At 46.3% G+C, this 21,699-nt stretch overlaps 2 protein-coding genes across 7 annotated transcripts in view; one reads left to right on the plus strand and one right to left on the minus strand.

The window, feature by feature from the left end:
- Window positions 1-21,699, minus strand: part of rassf4a (Ras association domain family member 4a) — a 244,262-nt gene that overhangs the window by 189,390 nt on the left and 33,173 nt on the right. The gene's annotated exons all lie outside the window — the stretch shown is intronic.
- Window positions 1-21,699, plus strand: part of LOC145360373 (C-X-C motif chemokine 5-like) — a 28,292-nt gene that overhangs the window by 3,217 nt on the left and 3,376 nt on the right. The window contains exons 2-4 of the mRNA XM_080215555.1: window positions 242-336; window positions 499-622; window positions 14,855-14,938. Coding sequence (XP_080071681.1) covers window positions 264-336; window positions 499-622; window positions 14,855-14,938 — 281 coding nt within the window. The 5' untranslated portion in view covers window positions 242-263. The remainder of the gene's footprint in view (window positions 1-241; window positions 337-498; window positions 623-14,854; window positions 14,939-21,699) is intronic.

Here is a 21,699-nt window from a genome sequence, read left to right on the forward strand (position 1 = left end):
GGGAACTGCCAGGCCAGAGGGGACAAAAGCAGTGACCAAGTACACCAGCTCCAAGCGAGACCGAGCCATGTACTGAAAAACACACCCTCTCTGCCAGGCCCCGCTGGTGGGAAGGTCTGGAAAACTCTGTCCACGTCTCTTTAAATTCTGCTCTTACTTGCTGCTGTGTTTTATCCTTTGGCATTACTCTGCTTGGAAGGTTTGTGTGATTTAAGTACATGTTCAAATTTGTTTTCTTCAGCCAGATAAACATCCACAGAATAATGAAAGCCAGACTTCAGATTACAGCTCCTATTACAACATTCTTTCTCCTACAACACCTCTTTGTGAGTGAGGGTGAGTACTGAAACCCAAACTTTTATTTTTGTTAACAATGGCTTCTTTGAATTTCTAAACAATCCTAACTTGATTGAGAAGTAAATGACCTGACCTTTTGTTCTACACCAATTGTGAAATTCTTCTCAATTCTTTTGCCCCCCCACCACTTCACCCCACCAGTTGAGACAGCAGCTTTGCCACTGAGATGTCAGTGTTTTCACTTTGTGGATAGACTGCATCCGAAAATAATCAAAAGCTTTCAGATACTTCCAAAATCAACTCACTGCAGCAGGACTGAAATTATGTAAGTACTACACGTCTGAAGTCATTCTTTGCAAGCTAGTATTATCCAAACCAAAAACAAGCTTTCCGAAATAAATGTTTAACCAACTTTCTCCCCCACATCCCGGGTCACCTCTGGTACACGGTCCTGTTGCAGTCGCTCAGGCAGTCATTATTCTCACGTACTATAGTAATGGTTACCTATGGGCGGCACAATGGCTAGCACTGCTGCCTCATAGAGCCAGGAACCCGGGTTCAATTCCCAGCTTGGGTCACTGGCTATGCGGAGCCTGCACCTTCCCCATGTCTGTGTGGGTTTCCCCCGGGTGTTCCAATTTCCTCCCACAGTCTGAAAGGCGTGGTTAGGTGCATTGGCCGTGCTAAAATTCTTCCTCACTGCACTCAAACAGGAGTCAGAGCGTGTGGTGACTAGGGGATTTTCACAGAAACTTCATTGCAGTGTTAACGTAAGCCCACTTGTGATACTGATAAATAAATTAGCTTAGCTAGTAAGTTAGCTTTATTTAAGCATCAAGTCCCATCAGACTCGAGCCTGAACCTTTCTTCACCTGGCATCCATACGTGCAGACTTATAGTCAGGCTTGCAAGAGAATGATTAGTAAAAGGCAACCCTCACAAAACCAGGGGTTCCTAATTAAAATGGAAAGCCCACATCACTGCCTCTGCGATTGCTGCACTGATCAGTGATCGAACATTCCTGGCGCAACATCAGAATATCTATTCACTGGATAAATCTGCTGAGCCATCAGAGAGGAGCTTGGAAGCATTATCTTCTGAAAGCTCTTTGCTCTACACCAGGTTCACACTCCATGCCATGCCAGTGAGAGGCACAGAAACATGCTGATTAGCGGTTAGCACTAGTGTCTCAAAGTGCCAGGGGCCCAGTTTGATTCCAGCCTTGCGTGACCATCTGTCTGCACCTTCTCTGCTTGGGTTTCCTCCGGTTGTTCCGGTTTCCTCCCACAGTCCAAAGATGTGCATTTTAGGTGGATTGGCCATTCTAAGTTGCCCATTAGTGTCCCAAGATGTGTAGGTTAGATGGATTAACCATGGTACACTGTGTGGCTTAGAGGGGATAGGGCTAGAGAGAGGGCCTGCGTAACATACTCTGTCAGGAAGTTGGTGCAGAGTCAATGGGCCAAATGGCCTCCTTCCGCACTGTAGGAATTCTGTGACTTTGTATCTCTCGCATGACATTGGGTGCACATGTGGAAAGGTTCTCTTCCTGTCTTACCTGGGTAACTCTTATTGTTTCTGAAGGTCAGTTTGTTACCAACATAAAACAAAAGGCCTAAATGAGTGTGGTATCCCTTTTCAAATTGTAACAACTCTGGTGCGCTCACAAAGTGCAGCCACTGGGAAGAGAATGATCAGCCATTGCACGGTGACCCAAGGCCGGAATTGAACCTGGGTCCCTGGAGCTGTGCGGCAGCAGTGCCTACCACTCTGCCACCATGCCGCCCGCATGTTAGCTTCTGGTTCCCTGCAGCCAAAGTTTAATTCAGAAAAACTGTCAGCTGTTCTGACAGCTGTTCTCCATTAAGAGCAGCACAAAGAACTTCTAATATAAGCAAACTAATGCAAATGTAAATAAATATATTCACTGCTAATTACACTGCGTAACCAAAGGTCAGAACCTTGAGCTGGGCTGAGGGCTTTTTTTTGCATTTATTCTTCCAAGGGATGTGGGCATCGATGGCTGGGCCAGGATTTGTTGCCCATCCCTAACTGCCCCTGAACTGAGTGGCTTGCTGGGCCATTTCACAGGGCAGTTAAGAGTTACGCACATTGCTACAGCAGCTCCAGAGTCACATGTAAGTCAGATCAAGTAAGGATGACCGATTTCCTTCCCTAAAGATCATGAGTGAACCAGATTGAGTTCTTACGACAGTCGAGAATGGTTTCATGGTCATTGTTAGACTTACAATTGCAGATATTCAAAACTGAATTAAAATGTTATTGATTCGAACCTGGGTCCCCAGACCATTACTCTGGGTGGCTGGATAACTAGCCTGGCCACTACCTCCCCTAGGCTGCAATTCAATGAGTTCTGAATGAGTGATTGAGCTAGGGAGTGAGTGTTTGAATGAGTGAATGGTTAGTATGTTGACAGGTCAATAATTTGGCTAGATGGCTACTACAGACCTCTCACTCAGAACTGCTTGCTTGTGGCTATGGTGCATGGATAGAATTAGTACAAAGGAGGAATGAACTCACTTTAGTGCAGTGCCTTGAATGTTCTTCAGACATTCCAAAATGGTTCACAGCTAGTTGTGTACTTTTGCAACATAGTTAACGGTAAGAAAGGCAACTACCAAAAACGTTCAAAGAAAGCAGCCAACATTAATGAAAAAAAAGACCAGAAAGTCTGTTGTAATGGTGTTTGACAATTGCTGGCCAGGAGGCCCAGAAGACACTCCTGCTCTTCTTTGAGTTGTGTCAAGGAATACTTTATGTTCTTCCAAACAATATCTCCTGAAAACTGCTGCCCCAACGATGCACAATTTGTTCGATACTGCATTCAAGTGTCAGTCTGAATCAGAACAGAAAAATGCTGGAAAATCTCAGCAGGTCTGACAGCAGTCGAGCCAATGTTTTGAGTCTAGGTGATCATTCGTCCCCTCGTCAGCCCCCAGCTCTGACGAAGGGTCATCTAGACTCGAAACGTTGGCTTTATTCTCTGTCCACAGATGCTGTCAGACCGGCTGAGATTTTCCAGCATTTTTCTGTTTTTGCTTCAGATTCCAGCACCCGCAGTAATTTGCGTTTATCTTAGTCTGAATTAGATGCTGAAATCTTCATGGAGGAGTTTGAACATATTTGATTTTGATTTGATTTGATTTATTATTGTCACATGTGTTAACACACAGTGAAAAGTATCGTTTCTTGCATGTTATACAAACAAAGCACACCATACATAGAGGAAGAAACGAGACAGTGCAGAATGTAGTGTTACAGTCATAGCTAGGGTGTAGAGAAAAATCAACTTAATGCAAGGTAGGTCCATTCAGAAGTCTGACAGCAGCAGGGAAGAAGCTGTTCTTAAATTGGTTGGTATGTGACCTCAGACTTTTGTACCTTTTTCCCGAAGGAAGAAGGTGGAAGAGAGAATGTCCGGGGTGTGTGGGGTCCTTACTTATGCTGGCTGCTTTGCCGAGGCAGCAGGAAGTGTAGACAGAGTCAACGAATGGGAAGCTGGTTTGCGTGATGGATTGAGCTACATTCACAACCATTTGTAGCTCCTTTAATTTATTTATTTTCTGATAACGTGTTGTTACTTTCATGAACTTTCACAACTTTACTCGGGCAGTATCTTAATTACTTCCCAAAGCACTTGGGAGCCAATCAAGTTCTCCTGAAGTGCAAACATTGCAAGAGCAAAGTCTCATGAATAGTAAATACGATAGCAGTCATATAATCAGCTTTATGTTACATTGGTTGATGAATAACTATTGAACAGGACACAAGGCAATTCTTTGCAAACTGTTTCGTAGAATCTTTCATGTCCACCTGAGGGGACAGACAGGGCCTCAATTTAACATCTCACTCAAAAGACAGCATCTCAGGCATTTGTCCGAATTTTACCGGCACGCCCGCTGAGGCTCTAAGATTCTGCCTGAGGTTAACGGGGAATACCGTTCTGCGAGCCTCGCCTGGGGTGTGCTGGTGAAATTCTGGCCTTTGTGGTGACTGTCTCACTCAGAGAGGAGAGTGCCGGCATTAAGCAATGGCTGACAAGTCCCCATGATCCATTAGCCTGCATCCCGGGGCTTTAAAAGGAGTGGCTGCTGTGATCATGGATGCATTGGTTGTAATTTTCCTTGAAACACAAACAAAAATGTCGTGGACAAGAAGGCTGACGATTTAAAGTTTCAATGCGACAACCTGGTGATCAAACGTCTGCAGTTTTCAACAGTCACCTCAATATTGGTGACCTGGCGAGTTAGCAAATGATGCACCTGGAAGGCTGAACGCCTGCAATCTGGGTTTCCCAAGAGATGATAGGAGGGAGAAAATCACCTGGAGGAAAATTACTTTAGATACACAGGTCCAGTAAATCGTCTTTTTTTTAAATTTGTTTGTGGGACATGGGTGTTGCTGGCTAGCCAGCACTTATTGCCCATCCCTAGTTGCCCTTGGTCAGGCCATTTCAGAGGACCATTGAGAGTTAACCACATTGCTGTGGCTCTGGAGTCACATGTAGGCCAGACCAGGTAAGGACGGCAGATTTCCTCCCCTAAAGGACATTACTGAGCCAGATGGCTTTTTCCAACAATCGACAACAGTTTCATAGACATCAGTAGATTCTTAATTTCAGATTTTTCTATATTGAATTCAAATTTCACCATCTGCCGTGGCGGGATTCGAACCCGGGTCCCCAGAACACTAGCTGAGTTTCTGGAATAATAGTCTAGTGATAATACCAGGAGCCCATTGTCTCACCACCAATTGTTATTCAATGCACAACTGCGGTCTTGTCAGGATGAAGTTAAGATGACTTAAACATTAGTCTTTATATTTGTATATCTGTTAATAATATTGATTAGAAAATAAACAAGACTTTGATTGTTTTAGAATTCCAAATGGGTGTACAATTTGTACATTGGCCGGAATTCTACTGCCCCACTCGCCGTGGAAGTGGAGCAGGCGAGGGGTGGACAATGGAAACGTCTGTTGACCTCAGGTGGGATTTTCTGGTCTTGGGTTGAGCGAGGCCATAAAATCCCACCCATCAAGTATTTAACTGCTTTGTTCACAACTTTCCCTGGTTACTTGAGCAAGTGGCAAAAATCTCTTCGTTATAGGTTGTGAGTATCCGAAACACCGTCAGGTCACTGAGGCAAACTAAAGCCTCGGGTTGAGACTCAATGATAAGACCATTGCAACTTGCTCCACCCTCCATGCAATCAATTTCCCCCAACTCTCCGTTTTTGGCATGAAGTGAACAAGAACAGTTCTAAAAGATAACAAGTGACAATGCTTTCTCTGAACTGGCTCACCGTGCCAGTAAGACTACGAAACAATAAAAAATATATAGAATGGGAGAAAAACTTTGCACTTTTGCTAGCAATGTCAGCTTGCTTTGCTGGTAATGCTCTGCATTCTTGCCCCCAAATGATAACCATGTAAATTCAAGCCCTTCTCCAGAACTCGAGCATGTCATTTGGGCCAATCGTTCAGCACATCGCTGAGCAACTGATGGATTGTTGGAACTGCCTCATTCCCTACAGTGCAGAAGAGGCCATTTGGCCCATCGAGTCTGCACTGACTCTCTGAGACAGCATCTTATCCAGGCCCACCCTATCCCTGTAGCCCCACACATTTACCTCACTAATCCCCCCTAACCTACACATTTTGGGACACTAAGGGTCAATTTAGCATGGCCAATCCACCTAACCTGCACATCTTGGGATACTAAAGGGCAATTTAGCATGGCCAATCCACCTAACCTGCACATCTTGGGATACTAAAGGGCAATTTGGCATGGCTAATCCACCCAACCTCTACATGTTGGGATACTAAGGGGCAATTTAGCATGGCCCATCCACCTAACCTGCACATCTTTTACATAAGAACATAAGAAATAGGAGCAGGAGTAGGCCATCTAGCCCCTCGAGCCTGCCCCGCCATTCAATAAGATCATGGCTGATCTGTCGTGGCTCAGTTCCACATTCCCGCCCTCTCCCCATAACCCTTAATCCCCTTGCCTATCAAAAACCTATCAACCCGCGTCTTAAAAATATTTAGCGAGGGATACTAAAGGGCAATTTAGCATGGCCAATTCACCCAGCCTGCACATATTAGGATACTAAGGGGCAATTTAGCATGGCCAATCCACCTAACCAACACATCTTTGAACTTTAGATGAGATATTGCACCAATGCCGCTAATCAAGGGAAGAGCAGGGGTAGGACAAACAATTGCCCTCCTTCAAACATATAGATCATGCTGGAATATTTATTTTAGAAACTAGATTTCTCTTGCAAATCTCACTGGTGTCCAGGTTCCCTGCATTAAAATGGTGACTATAAAAATAGCCTGGGACATCCTGAGTTTACGAAAGGCACTACAGATAGAATGCAAGCTCTTTTATTGGCACTTATCATTCTACCTGTCCAACTTAAACAGACGAACCGATCGTTCATCTCACTTGGCATTCATTTGGGACATTACAGACAAATCTTGAGGGGAATTGCTTGATAGATCAGACGCAGCACGGTTTCATTAAGTGGAAGTCGTGTCTGACGAATTTGTTGGAGTTCTATGAGGATGTGTCTAGGGCGGTGGATAGAGGAGAGCTGGTGGATGCGGTCTTTCTTGATTTTCAGAAGGCGTTTGACAAGGTACCTCACAAGAGGTTATTGCAGAAGGTCAGGGGACATGGAGTTGGGGGTAGGGTGTTAGCGTGAATAGAGGATTGGTTGTCAAATAGGAGGCAGAGAGTGGGGGTTAATGGGTGCTATTCAGATTGGCGGTTGGTGACTAGTGGAGTGCCCCAGGGGTCGGTGCTGGGGCCTCAGCTTTTTACCATTTATATAGATGATCTGGAGGAGGGAACCGAGTGTATGGTGTCGAAATTTGCTGATGACACCAAGATTGGTGGAACGGCAAATTGCGCGGAGGGTGTGGAGAGCCTGCAGAAGGATCTAGATAGGCTGGGCGAATGGGCCAGGAATTGGCAAATGGAATTTAATGTTGGCAAGTGCGAGGTGGTCCACTTTGGTAGGAATATTGGTAGGAAGGACTATTACTTACGTGGAGAAAAACTGCAGCAGGCGACGGTGCAGAGGGACCTCGGGGTCCTTGTGCATGAGTCGCAAAAACCCAGCTTGCAGGTGCAGCAGGTGGTCAGGAAGGTGAATGGGATGCTGGCCTTCATAGCGAGGGGGATTGAATATAAAAGTAGGGAGGTCTTGCTGCAGCTGTATAGGGCATTGGTGAGGCTGCAGCTGGAGTACTGTGTGCAGTTTTGGTCGCCGCATTTACACAAGGATATTTTGGCCTTGGAGGGAGTGCAGAGGAGGTTTACTAGGCTGATACCGGAGTTGAGGGGGTTGAGCTATGAGGAGAGGCTGAATAAACTAGGCTTGTACTCGTTAGAGTTTAGAAGAATGAGGGGAGATCTCATTGAGACATATAAGATGATGAATGGGATGGATAGGATAGAGGTGGAGAGACTCTTCCCGCTCAGAAAAGACAGTAGGACTAGGGGGCACAGCCTCAAGATAAAGGGGGGACGGTTTAGAACGGAGTTGAGGAGGAACTTCTTCACTCAAAGGGTGGTGAATCTCTGGAATTCTCTGCCTGTTGAAGTGGTGGAGGCTGCCTCGCTAAATATTTTTAAGACGCGGGTTGATGGGTTTTTGATATGCAAGGGGATTAAGGGTTATGGGGAGAGGGCGGGAATGTGGAACTGAGCCACGACAGATCAGCCATGATCTTGTTGAGTGGCGGGGCAGGCTCGAAGGGCTAGATGGCCTACTCCTGCTCGTATTTCTTATGTTCTTATGTAAATGCCCAGGCGTTCTGCAAATGCAAGTTCTTTCATTTTAAAACCCATACTTCCCTCTGTCCGCACCTCATGGCTCATTGACAACATGCGTGCAATGTTGGTCAGAGGATATGAGAAATCTGGCAAGATAGTGGTTATAGTTTCCCACGGTTAAGTGGGGTAGGTTTGTGGAGCTTCCAGGGCAGGTGAAAGGAGTTAAAATATATTACCTGTCCAGACCCGTAACTGCTGCGTTTAGTCATCCGTGTGCAATAGATTAATCATGTTTTCCACTGCTTGCTCACTCACCCTTAGTACTTTCCCACAGTGTTATTGAGTTTTTGGCACCAACCTCTCTCGGTTTCCACTGGAATTCTGACTAGCAACACACAAGTCAAGAAAGAGAGAAAAAAAATCACAGACTACATCCCCACCGAGCAAGGGGATCATCCAAATTTAAAATCAATCATAACATCTAAAGTGTGCTCAGCTATTTCCTGTTTTGCCACAGGTGCCAGTTCCTAGCCAAACAAGTAAGTCCACGAACAGTAGGGTGCAGAAAACCAGCCCACCCACCACCTTTTCCCCCAGCTCTTTTGAACAGCCACTTAGTCCTGTTCCCCCCTCCTTGCCCCTTCCCCTTAAGTTCTCTCACTTTCATGTGTCCAACCCCATTTCGGAGGGATGGTCAACCATCCATACTGATCCTGGACTAAAACAGGGGATGCTGGAAAATCTCAGCAGGTCTGACAGTGGAGAGAGAATAGAGGCAACGTTTCGAGTCTGGATGATCCTTTGTCAGGGCTGAGGAAAAGGAAAATTAGACAAGAATTATATATTACGAGCATGTGGGGGCGCAGGGGGAGTGCAGTAATTGATTTGATTTATTACTGTTACGTGTAAAGTTTATTTATTAGTCACAAGTAAGCTTACATTAACAATGCAATGGAGTTACTGAAAATCCCTGAGTCACCACACTCCGGCACCTGTTCGGGTACACTAAGGGGCAATTTAGCATGGCCAATGCACGTAACTAGCATATCTTTGGACTGTGGGAGGAAACCAGAGCACCTGGAGGAAACCCACGCAGACACTGGGAGAACGTGCAGACTCCACACAGACAGTGACCCAAGCCAGGAATCAAGTCCGGGTCCCTGGCGCTGTGAGGAAGCAGTGCTAACCACTGTGCCACCATTAATTAGCACACAGTGAAAAGTACTGTTTCTTGTGAGCTGTATAGACAAAGCATGCTGTTCATAGAGAAGGAAAGGAGGGTGCAGAATGTAGTGTTACAGTCATAGCTAGGGTGTAAAGAAAGATCAACTTAATACAGGTAGGTCCGTTCAAAAGTCTGATGGCAACAAGGAAGAAGCTGTTCCTGAGTTGGTTGCTCTGCATCGTCAGACTTTTGTATCTTTTTCCCAACAGGAGGAGGTAGAAGAAAGAATATCCGGGGTGTGTGGGGTCCTTAATTCTGCTGGCTGCTTTGCCGAGGCAGCAGGAAGTGTAGACAGAGTCAGTGGATGGAAGGCTGGTTTGAGTGATGGACCGGGCTTCATTTATGACCTTTTGTCATTTCTTACAGTCTTGAGCAGACCAGGAGCCATAACCAGAAATAATGCCTTTTATGATGCATTTGTAAAAGCTAGTGAGAGTTGCAGCAGACACGCCAAATTTCCTTAGTCTCCTGAGAAGGTAGAGGCGTTGGTGGACTTTCTTAACTATAGCCTCCACAGAGAGGAAGCTGGGGTGCAAGATTGACAGGACTGACATGGACAAAAAAGACAAAGGGAATATAAACGGTGATGCTAAGGGCTGAGAATGGTGTTAAGAGTGTCCATTAAGAGATCGGAATGGCAGAACAAAAGGTGCAGAGCGTCAGAGGACAACCTGAGGAACGTGGCAGTTGATCCGAATGGAGTGGCGGAGTGGGTGGGGGTGAGGTGGGGGAAGGCAGGGGGTGGGGGGGAGCATGGTGTACTTCAGTTGGAATCCACGTGGGATTTGTCAGAGATGGAGACAGTCGCTCAGTAAGAAAACGTGGGTGTGAAAGCGAGTTTTGGTAAACAGCGTGTCGGACGCCAGGGGGGAAATGGAAAGCAAACGAGGGCAGAGAGGGTAAAATAGACAAACAGAAATTCAGTCAGAGAGAGGGGCAGTACTTGGTCATGCAGATGATTCAAAAACGTTGGCTCTATTCTCTCTCCACAGATGCTGCCGGACCTGCTGAGATTTTCCAGCTGTTCTCTGTTTGTATTTCAGATCTGCAGTAGTTTGCTTCCATTCTGAAAGATACAATAGTGAAGGCCAAAACGCTGTGTGATTTCAGGAAGGAATTGGGTATAGCTCTGGGGGCTAAAGGGATCAACGAATATGGGGCTGGGGGTGGGGGGAGGCAGAATTAGAGTATTAAATTCAATGATCTGCCATGATCAAAATGAATGGCGGAGCAGGCTTGAAGGGCCAAATGGCCTACTCCTGCTTCTATTTTCTGTGATTCTATGATACTTATGAATCTGTACCCACCGCCCTAACAGACTGCATTTCAATTCCTAATAACGCATTGTGTGAAAGGTTTTCTTTTTGTCATCTCTGTCTCTTGTGCTAACCATTTTAAATCCTTGCCCTCTGGCTATCGGGGGCCTTTGACTCTTGGAAATCCTTTCATTTACTTTATATCTGAATTCCTTTAAAACTGCAAACATCCGTATCAAATCTCCTCTTGGCTTTCTCTGACTCCAAGGAAAACAACTCCAGTTTCACTGGTCTATTTCCCTGAACTGTAATCCCTCGACTTTGTAATAAATCTCTTCCGCTGTCTTTCTATCGTTCACATTCCTCCGAAAGTGTGGGGCCCAGAAATGGCCACAATGCTCCAACTGAGCAGAACTGGTGCTTTTTTTTTTAGAAATCAAAGTTAGGGTAATTTTCTGGCTTTATATTCTATACATCCAATGACCTAACTAAGGATAGTAAGAAGTCTCACAACACCAGGTTTCTTACTGTGTGTTTACCCCAGCCCAATGCCGGCATCTCCACATCATGACTTACCAAGGATGCCGGTATTTCAGGCTTGATCTGGGGTGGGGGGGGGGTGCCAGTGTTAAAATTCCTCCCCACTAATTATTCGTTCAGGGATGGGGGGGGGTTGCTGGCTGGGCCAGCTTTTATTGCCAATCACTAAACTGCCCTTGAACTGAGCTGTAGCCATTTCAGAGGGCAGGTTAAGAGTCAGTCAATCACATTGCTGTGGGTCTGGAGTGGTGATGTGGAGATGCCAGCGTTGGACTGGGGTAAACACAGTAAGAAGTCTCACAGAGCACCAGGTTAAAGTCCAACAGATTTTTTTGATAGTAAACCCACAAGCTTTTGGGGGGTTTGCCCCTTCGTCAGGTGAGTGGAGAGTTCTGGTCTCAAACAGAGCACATACGCTATCAAATAAACTTGTTGAACTTTAACCTGGTGTTGTGAGACTTCTTACGGTCTGGAGTTGGCCAGGCGAGGGGGAGATTTCCTTCCCTAAAGGACATTAGTGGACGGGACAGGTGTTTATGACAATCGACACTGGTTTAATGGTCATCATTAGACTTTTAATTTCAGATTTTTTTAAAATTGAATTTGAATTTCACCATCTGTCGAGGTGGGATTCGAACCTGGGTCCCCGCTCCAGAGCCACAGCTATGTGGTTGACTCTCAACTGCCCTGTGAACAAGGGCAACTAGGGATAGGCAATAAATGCTGGCCAGCCAGAGACACCCACGTCCCACAAATGAATAAAAAAAGAGAATCGCAATGGGTTAGTACCCTGTAGCCATGGGTCCCTGGGTGACAATACCACTATTCCAATACCTCCCCAATGTATTCCATCGCCAAAGTTCCCAGTTTGGTCAGCCTTGGCTGCTTAAGGCCCTCTTAAAGTTTGGAGGGGAGGAAAAATCTCGTGGGAGGTCTCCACTTTTGGAGAAGGCCTATTTAGCTATTCAGGCACTAAACAGGTCAGCAGTGGCCCTTCCCCCCCCCAGGACCAATGATCGCGGAAGAGACACCCGCAGTCAGCCATCAACAGGAGGCCAGCTGCTCTTCTATACTTACCTTGGAGAGGGATGGGATTGGGCGAATGGGGGGAATGCAATGATTATTGCTGGTACTACAGCCACCAAAGCCTAGAGTCAAAGAGGAACCCAAGCATAGGCAAATGATATTGGGGCGGGGGGGGGGCAGGACTGATGCCAGGTCCCTCAATCAAGCACCACCCCATATACGCTCCTTGGTTGGCACAATCCTTCCCAACCACCGCCAGAGGCAAGAAAACATTCTAAAATTAAATCTCAGGAATCCTTAAATTAATAGAAATAGTGAATAGTTGTATCCGTTTCTGGGAGAGAAGAGCTGCACAGCAGCAACCCAACCCTTGTTTTTAAGATGTAAAAAATCATTGTACTAATTCACTGTGATATGGAGCAGCATGGTTGACTCTTAACTGCCCTCTGAAATGGCCGTTGCAAATCAGTCCAAGGACAATTTGGCAACAGGCAACAAAGGCTGGTGGATGGGAAGGATTGGGTACCAGAGGTGATTGGATGAAGCCTTTAAGTGGGCATCTATTGTCGGCTTGGACACATGAATTGGCAGTGAAAGACCATCTCTGGGCCTTCCCACAACAAGCTGAAATCGAGGTGGAAGGGGAAAGGCAATGGGGTCCCAACCCACTGCGATTCTGCTCGATTAAATACCGTCCCGCCAAAAAATAATTCTCACCAATGGAGGTGGGGGCGGGGAAGAAGAGGCCAAGATTCTGCCTTGGACTCCTAAGGTTGATATCATAGAATCCCCAATAGCGCAGAAAGAGGCCACTCAGCCCATCGAGTTTGCACCAACCACAATCCCATCCAGGTCCTCTTCCCGTAACTCCACATATTTACCTTGTTCATCCCCCTGACACTAGGGTCAATTTAGCATGGCCAATCAAAAGGTTTAATTTCTTACCTTGGTCCAAAGAACCAGGAATACGAAATGGAAATGTACCTAGTATGCAATTAAAGTGCAACAACGCATATGATATAAAAAGGTTAATGATTAAAATTCAGTTACATAACCACTATTCACTACAACCATGATACAAGCTAACTGCTGTCAATAAAGAATGGATCTTAGGTTGGGGCCATGTATGTGAGGAGGATTGCAGAGTTCAAGGCAGACCTCACCAATGAAAGGCAACAACTCATTTCCATACTGGAGAAAAATATACGCCAGAAACTTCCATCCTCACTCGTGGCTGGGATTCTCCGGTGCTGTTGAGTGTGAGTGGAGTTTTGGCAGGGACACCAACTTGTCCGTTCTCACTAGCAGCGGGGCAGGCACAGACAAGATCGGAGATTCCTATGGCAAGATTATCCCTTTCCAATGTACTCCATGCCTGAAGATTACATAAGCCTCAGGGGGTTTTGGCACATCTTTAAAAGCAGTGTTAAGTTGCCCACTCATCCGCAGCAATAACATGCTCCCAACATGCAAGTACATGCAAGCTTCAACTCTTACACGGACGGGTTGGCCAATAAATTTTGCTCAAACACAAGTCATTTCCTCTCAGTCTGGAATCTTATCACCGTTCATGCTGGCCGGATTTTCCCATCCTGCTGCCATAAACGGAGATTTGGCTGGGTGCCAAATTCTCCAACCTCACTGCAGTGGGAGCATGGCGTGAATGACCAGTAAGATCATGCCCTTAATCTGTTTGTGTAATACTATAGTTTCACGGGATTGTATTACAGAAGCACATGCTTTCGCTACTTTTTTTAAAGAAACACAGTTTCTGGTTAATTGGTTTGCACTGTGTACCCCCAAAGCATAATGGAACATATCCATGAATTTCACTCTGCCATGTCCATCATGAGCCTCCTCCCACATTATTCCGTATCTGCTCCATCAACTCTCTATTCCTTTCTCTCATTCACTCATCAAGAACTTATCCCTTCAATGCATCAATGACAAAAACATTAAAGTGGTTCAGAAAACATTAGATAGAATGTTTCGACTCGCAGAGAAGAGCGTGTTAGAGATCACCAATATCAGTTAGTCATCAAGAACTCAAATAGGCAATTTGGAAGAAATTCTTCAAGTTTAAGTTTATTTATTAGTGTCACAAGTAGGCTTGCATTAACAGTGTAATGAAGTTACTGTGAGAATCCTCCAGCCGCCACACTCCGGCACCTGTTCAGGTACACTGAGGGAGAATTTAGCATGGCCAATGTACCTAATCAGCACGCCTTTTGGACTGTGGGAGGAAACCAGCGCACCCGGAGGAATCCCATACAGACACGGTGCAATATCCACATCAAGATGGGAACCGAACCCGGGTCCTTGGCGCTGTGAAGCAGCAATGCTAAGAATCTGGGTCCCTTGTGCAGTGCTAATCACTGTGCCACCCAAAGAATGGAGAGAATCTATAACTTGTACCACATGGAGTAGCTGGGTGAAATACTTAAAAGGAAAGCCCGTGAGCATGAGGAAGAAGGGAATTGAGGGAAATACTGATAAGTTCAATGAGAAAGGATGGGAGGTGGCTCGAGTGGAGTGTTAGCATTGGCATGGACTAGCTGACCTGTTTTTATGTTATCCTATGCTGATCAGTTGAGGTTGCCTTTGGGTTAATGTTGGCAACACACTTATTGTCCACTGTTCTACATGAATGCGTATGGCAGGATGCAAACAAACCACTACAACTGTTCCCTTCATTTTCAGATTAACTATTCATCAGGATAACAAAGAGGTTTGTCTTCAGCCCGAAGAGGAACAGGGCAAGAAACTACAAAACTGCTGGGAAAGGTCAGTACAAATCATTCATGTTTTCTCACCACAGGACACAAAGTTTAAAGTTTATTTTTTAGTATTGGAAGTCAGCTGACATTAACACTGCAGTGGAGTGCAGTAGAGATCCCTCTAATTTGTACACTTCCATGGGGAAAAAAATACTCTGAAGGTGAGATAAACCCTGGCTCTCAACCTGGCTTATTCTTCACATTGGTATGTGTACTAGTGGTATGGTATTAGACTAAGGATCCAGTACTATGTACTGTGAAAACCCCCTCCAGTCGCCACACTCCGGCGCCTGTTCGGGTACACTGAGGGAGAATTTAGCACGGCCAATGCACTAAACCAGCACGCCTTTCAGACTGCGCGAGGAAACCGGAGCACCCAGAGGAAACCCACGCAGGCCCAGGGAGAACATGCAGACTCCACACAAACAGCGACATTTATCACCAACCACCGAGACCTTGGCCAAATGCAACTGAACAACAACTGAAGCTCACATAAAAGGAACCTTGCTGCCAGTGCAGCCAGTCTGCTTTGAGAAGTGCAAAGCAGTTTACAATTTAGGACACATTGGCACGACAAGTTAGATTTGTACTATAGCAACGCTAACACGAAACAAGGCAATGAGGGAGGTCAGGCTCAAAATGTTTCCAGACCAAAGCAGAGACAGTTCTCCTTGGGATGGTTAAATTAGAGAGGGGAAATTGCACAAATGTGGCTGGGAGTGTGAAAAATTGAGGGGGGGGGGGGGGGGGGGGTGGGGGGGGGGTGGGGGGGGTGGGTGGCGTGAACGGGTCACCATGTTTAAAATGTTAAATCGCGAGTCAGCAGTTTCCCTGATCATTTTCCAGCTCTCAAATTCTCAGATGTATTAAATCCAATTTGGGATTTAAACTCTCAAACACTCCTATCATTGGATCCCTAGTCACAGACCACTGGACTAGTAAACATACCAACGCGAAGAATAAGCCAGGCTGAGAGCCAGGGTTTTTCTCAGAATATTTTTATTCCCATGGAAGAGTGCAATTTAGAGGGATCTGATTTTACCTGCATTCTGATAATGCATTCATCCCAATTCACATCACGGTTTGTCCGGTAACCTTGTACGTGCGCGGCACAGTGGTTAGCACTGCTGCCGCACCGCGCCAGGGAGGCCAGGTTCGATTCCCGCCTCGGGTGACTGTCTGTGTGGAGTCTGGACATTCTCCCCGTGTCTGCGTGGGTTTCCTCTGGGCGCTCCGGTTTCCTCCCACAGTCCAAAGAAGTTTGGGTTAGGTGGATTGGCCGTGCTAAATTGACCCTTAAGAGTCAAGGGGATTAGCCAAGTGAATATGTGGGGTTATGGGGATAGGGCCTGGGGTGGGATTGTTGTTGGTGCAGGCTCAATGGACTGCATGGTCTTATTCTGCACTGTAGGGTTTCTATATTCCTTTGAAGCAACAAAAATGGCATTGAAAGGGTTACCAAGTACTTTCCAAGTCTACTCAAGGGGCTTTTTCTTTTTTGATTGTGCAATTTATTGCATGAACTAAGGAAGGATAAGATAAGGACAAGTTCAATAAATATCCTGCATCTCACACTGCATGAACTTGCATTTGCAACGTAAATAAACATTTCATTCAGGGCTGGTTGACTGATTGTGAATTTTACAATGACAATTATCTTGATAAATATACTCAACAAGAGAGAAAATAGCCTGGAAATACCCAGATTCCTGACAAGGGAGGGTAAAGGGTGCAGTGAATGATTGATAGGGCTATCAGGATTGAGCCTGAGCGTTAAGCTGAAGGATGGGCGTGTGGGAGGATTAATTGTTTCAGCCAAAGGGCTAAATCCTCTGACGTATTTTCCCTCCACAGCACTTATTTAATAGAAACATAGAATTTCACAGAATCCCTCCAGTGCAGAAGGAGGCCATTCAGCCCATCAAATCTGCACTGACAACAATCCAACCCAGGCCTATCCCTGTAATCCCACATATTTATCCCACTGACCTATGCACCCCAAGACACTAAGGGACAATTTAGCATGGCCACTTAATTTAGCACCGCCACTTAAATCCATAGAATCCCTAAACCGCGGAAAGAGGCCATTCGGCCCATCGAGTGTGCACCAATCATAATCCGACCCAGGTTCTATTCCCATAACCCCACATATTTACCCGGCTAATCCCCCTGACACTAGGGTCAATTTGCCATGGCCAATCAATCTAACCCGTACATCTTTGGACTGTGGAAGGAAACCGGAGCACCTGGAGGAAACCCACGCAGACACGGGGAGAATGTACAAACTCCACAGTCTCCCGAGGCTGGAATCAAACCCAGGTCCTTGGCGCTGTGAAGCAGCAGAGGCACTGCGCCACTGTGTTTTGTGATTAGAAAGAATCATAGAGTCTCCAGTGCAGAAGGAGGCCATTCAGCCCTTTGAGCCTGCAACAACAACATCTGTTCACCTCGCTAGCAGTCGGACAGGAAATGATGCCTGGGAGATCAGAGAACTAAAGGCAGAAGAGCTGCAGAGGGAGGAGAGAATAAGATCTCTTCACCACACGCAACCCACTCTCCCACCCTTGCATCTTTTGACTTGAGTTATTATTGTCACATGTATCGGGATACAGTGAAAAGTATTGTTTCTTGTGTGCTATAAAGACAAAGAATACTGTTCATAGAGAAGGAAAGGAGAGAGTGCAGAATGTAGTGTTACAGTCATAGCTAGGGTGTAGAGGAAGATCGACTTAATGTGAGGTAGGTCCATGCAAAAGTCTGACGGCAACAGAGAAGAATGTGTTCTTCGCCGACCCTCTCCTTGGGCTACAACAAACTAAACCTCTCTGCCACCCTTCGAAATGGATGTGGCCATGCCTGTCGCTTACTGCTTCTCTCAGAGGTGCTGCCAATTCACTGATCAAGGCGGCAGCACTGGAGGTTTGCCCTCACCTGCTCACTCTCAATCGCTTCCTCCTGGCAATACCACAGAGTGGAGCTGGGGGCGGGGGGGAGGGGGGTGGTGTATGTAGGGGGGCTGCAGCAACTTTTCCACCTCTGGGCAGATCCCACCCAACGTCCTTTTGCCTTGGGTAATGAGTTGGTACAGTCCAGGCAGGGAAAACAGGGAGCTGTGCATCATTTCCCTCACAATCCCATCATGTCCAAATGGTGCATATCAAGCAAATGAAATCACAGAGAGCACCGGTAAATGGGTTGGGGGGTGGTGTGGCGGGGTGGTGGCGGCTGCAGCTGCCGTCTTTTCTATCTCCTCCCCACTCCTTATGTTCCTTCTGTACAAGGCAAAGCTGTTTTGAGGCTATGGATACGCACATATTCAAACTGGAACAACACTTTTAAGAGAGCAAAACCAGCTTTATTAACTTGGCATTAATGTCAGCTATTTGAGCCAGGAGGTTTATTGCCTGCATGGGGAGGGGCAGCGCTTCTTCACAAGCTTGTGGCTTGTGCTGCCAAATACATCTGTTGGACTTTAACCTGGTGTTGTGAGACTTCTTACTGTGCTTCCCCTAATCCAACGCCAGCATCTCCATGTCATGTAGAGAGAGAGGCAGTTTGTCCACAACATCCCCTCTATATACAGCTGCATTTGTATGCCTGAAGCTGGAATATGCTGTCCCATCACAGCACAGATTGTTTACATACGATGCTTTGCAGTGAAGCACAAGCCACTCATTGTGATAACAAATCTTGTCAAAGACTTACACAAACTTTTCACAAATGCTGGCACAAAACTTCGAAAAGCTTGCTGACTAACAGTGCCACACTGTGGACAGAGAAATCGACACAGGAATCAGGCTGTGAAAGAATGACATTGTTGGGGGGACAGAAAGTTTTAAAGTTTATTTATTTACTGTCAGAGTGGGCTTACATTAACACTGCAACGAATTTACTGCAAAAACCCCCTAGTCGCCACACTCTGGCACCTCGGGTAACACCGAGGGGGGAATTTAGCACGGCCAATGCACCTACTAAGCAGCACGTCTTTTGGAGGAAACCCATGCAGACACGGGGAGAATGTGCAGGCATCGCATAGGGAGTGACCCAAGCTGGGAATCAAACCCGTGCCTCTAGCAATCAGCAAAGAAGAGCTCACATTTCGTAAGAACTGGAAAACCTTTTGAGATGCCACTCTCACATTCTCTCTCGACCCACTGTATTCGGTCTGGTCCTCTTACTTGAGGAATGCACCTCACACGCACTATACACCCTCTTTGTTTTTTCTTTTATCACAATCTCGGTCTCCTTCATCATGCAAGGAGTCCTGACTTTGGTTCTTCCGGCTTCTCTTGTTGGAATGTACCCAGCCTGCACCTGTGGTTAAAACAAAAGCCTCTTTCTTAGGAAGCAATGGACTAGCGGCATTACCGCTAGACTATTAATCCAGAAACTCAGCTAATGTTCTGGGGACCTGGGTTCAAATCCCGCCACGGCAGTTGGTAGAAACCGAATTCAGTAAAATTATCTGGAACTAAGGATCTACTAATGACCATGAAACCATTGTCAATTGTCAGAAAAATCCATCTGGCTCACTAATGTCCTTTAGGGAAGGAAATCTGCCATCCTTACCTGGTCTGACCTACACGTGATCCCATAGCCACAGCAACGTGGTTCACTCTCAACTGTCGAAGAATAATGAAAATTACAGCACAGGAACAGGCCCTTCGGCCCTCCAAGCCTGCACCAACCACGCTGCCCGATGTAACTAAAACCCCCAACCCTTCCGGGGGACCATATCTTTCTATTCCCATCCTAATCATGTAGTCGTCAAAGTGCCCCTTAAAAGTCACTACCGTATCCGCTTCCACTACCTCCCCCGGCAACGAGCTCCAGGCACCCGCTACTCTCTGTGTAAAAAAAATCTGCCTTGTATATCTCCTTTAAACCTTGCCCTTCGCACCTTAAACCTATGCCCCCTAGCGATTGATTCTTCCTCCCTAGGGGGAGAGCAGGATGTCACAGAGGGTTTAGTCCCTCCAGTACATTAAACTGAAAGGCGACAGCAGCTTTCACATCTACACCTAAACAGGGTGTCCGGAAAAACTATTTGGAACAGGCAACTTGGACCATACTCACACCAAACAATTTAGTGTTTCAGGATGTACATTTGCACACGGTTTTTAAATAACCTCAGCTGATTCTTCAGGGCATTACTGAGGAGTTACACACACAGCCACATAATCATAAATGTCCAATATGGTTGACTCTCAACCGCCTTCGAGTAACTCGGGACGGGCAATAAATGCTGGCCAGCCAGCGACACCCATGCCCCATGAATGAATAATAGAAAAGAGGGGGCGAATTTTACCACTCCGTCCGCCACAAGAATCAGAGCAGGTGAGGGGTGGACCATGGAAAGATTTGCTGACCTCAGGTGGGATTTTCCGGTTTCCAGGCAAGCATGGCTGGAAAATCCCAGCTGAGGAGTGCCAATGAAAAAAGCAAAAAACAGCTGGTTAAGCTAATGTCCTGACCAACATTCCTCACACAGTTGCGTAACGCAAAGCAGGGGGTGGGTGAATTATTTCACGAATGTTTGTGGGCCAAATTGACCATCAACATTCCTGCACACAAGTAACAACACTTCAAAATTGTTCTGTCATCTTGAAACACTTTGGGACGTTTTGGGGAGGTTCTGCGACTATATGTTTGTCTGAAAAGTAAACCGTTATTGTCCGAGGTACGGGAAGAATGTGCAAAAGGAGCACAATATTATGGGTGGCTCAGTGGTTAGCACTGCTGCCGCATAGCGCCAGGGACCCGGGTTCGATTTTCGGCTTGGGTCACGGCCCGTGTGGAGTTTGCATGTTCTCCCCGTGTCTGCTCGGGTTTCCTCCCACAGTCCGAAGACGTTCTGGTTAGGTGCAGTGACCATGCTAAATTGTCCCTTAGTGTCAGGAGGATTTAGCAGGGTAAATACATGGGTTTACAAGGGCAGAGGCTGGGTGGGATTGTTGTCGGTATAGATTCGATGGGCCAAATTGTCTCCTTCTGCACTGCTAAATTCTCCCTCAGTGTATCTGAGCAGGCGCCGGAGTGGGGCGACTAGGGGATTTTCACAGTAATTTCATTGCAGCATGAACGTAAGCCAACTTATTACTAATAAATAGCCCTTAAACAATTCCTCTAATTTATAACATGTGCAAGGCAGAATATCTGCTTGTGTTTAAAAAGGCCTTCTCAAAGTTTGTTTCTGTAACGGCAGAATACGGTTGAACGGAAGATTAAATTTGCCGGATGTTTGTTTCAGATGTGATAGGAGATTTTTTTTTTGCGTGAATGGATTGCGAGGTAGCTTGCTCAGCCACCACATCCAAAATATACACTGACAGGCAAGGAGAAAGATCTCCCGGGAAGCTTGTGAACAACTTCATCAGTCAGCAACTGCAGGATTTAGGAAACAAATTTCCCCATTAATCCGGAATGGAACCGATTTTAAGCGGTGCGGCTGCTTGGTGGCACAGTGGTTAGCGCTGCTGCCTCACAGCGCCAGGGACCCAGGTTCGATTCCTGACTTGGGTCACTGTCTGTGCAGAGCCTGGGCATTCTCCCCCACGTCTGCCTGGGTTTCCTCCGGGTGCTCCAGTTCCCTCCCATGGTCTGAAAGATGCACTAGTTAGGTGCATTAGCTGTGCTAAATTCTCCCTCAGTGTTCCCGAACAGGCGCCAGAGTGTGGCGACTAGAGGATCTTCACAGTAACTTCATTGCAGTGTTAATGTAAGCCTACTTGTGACTGATAAATAAGCTCTGGTCTTGCACCCAGAAGA

Source organism: Carcharhinus amblyrhynchos, chromosome 31, assembly GCF_965287045.1.
Source record: "Carcharhinus amblyrhynchos chromosome 31, sCarAmb.v2.hapA, whole genome shotgun sequence".
NCBI lineage: Eukaryota > Metazoa > Chordata > Chondrichthyes > Carcharhiniformes > Carcharhinidae > Carcharhinus > Carcharhinus amblyrhynchos.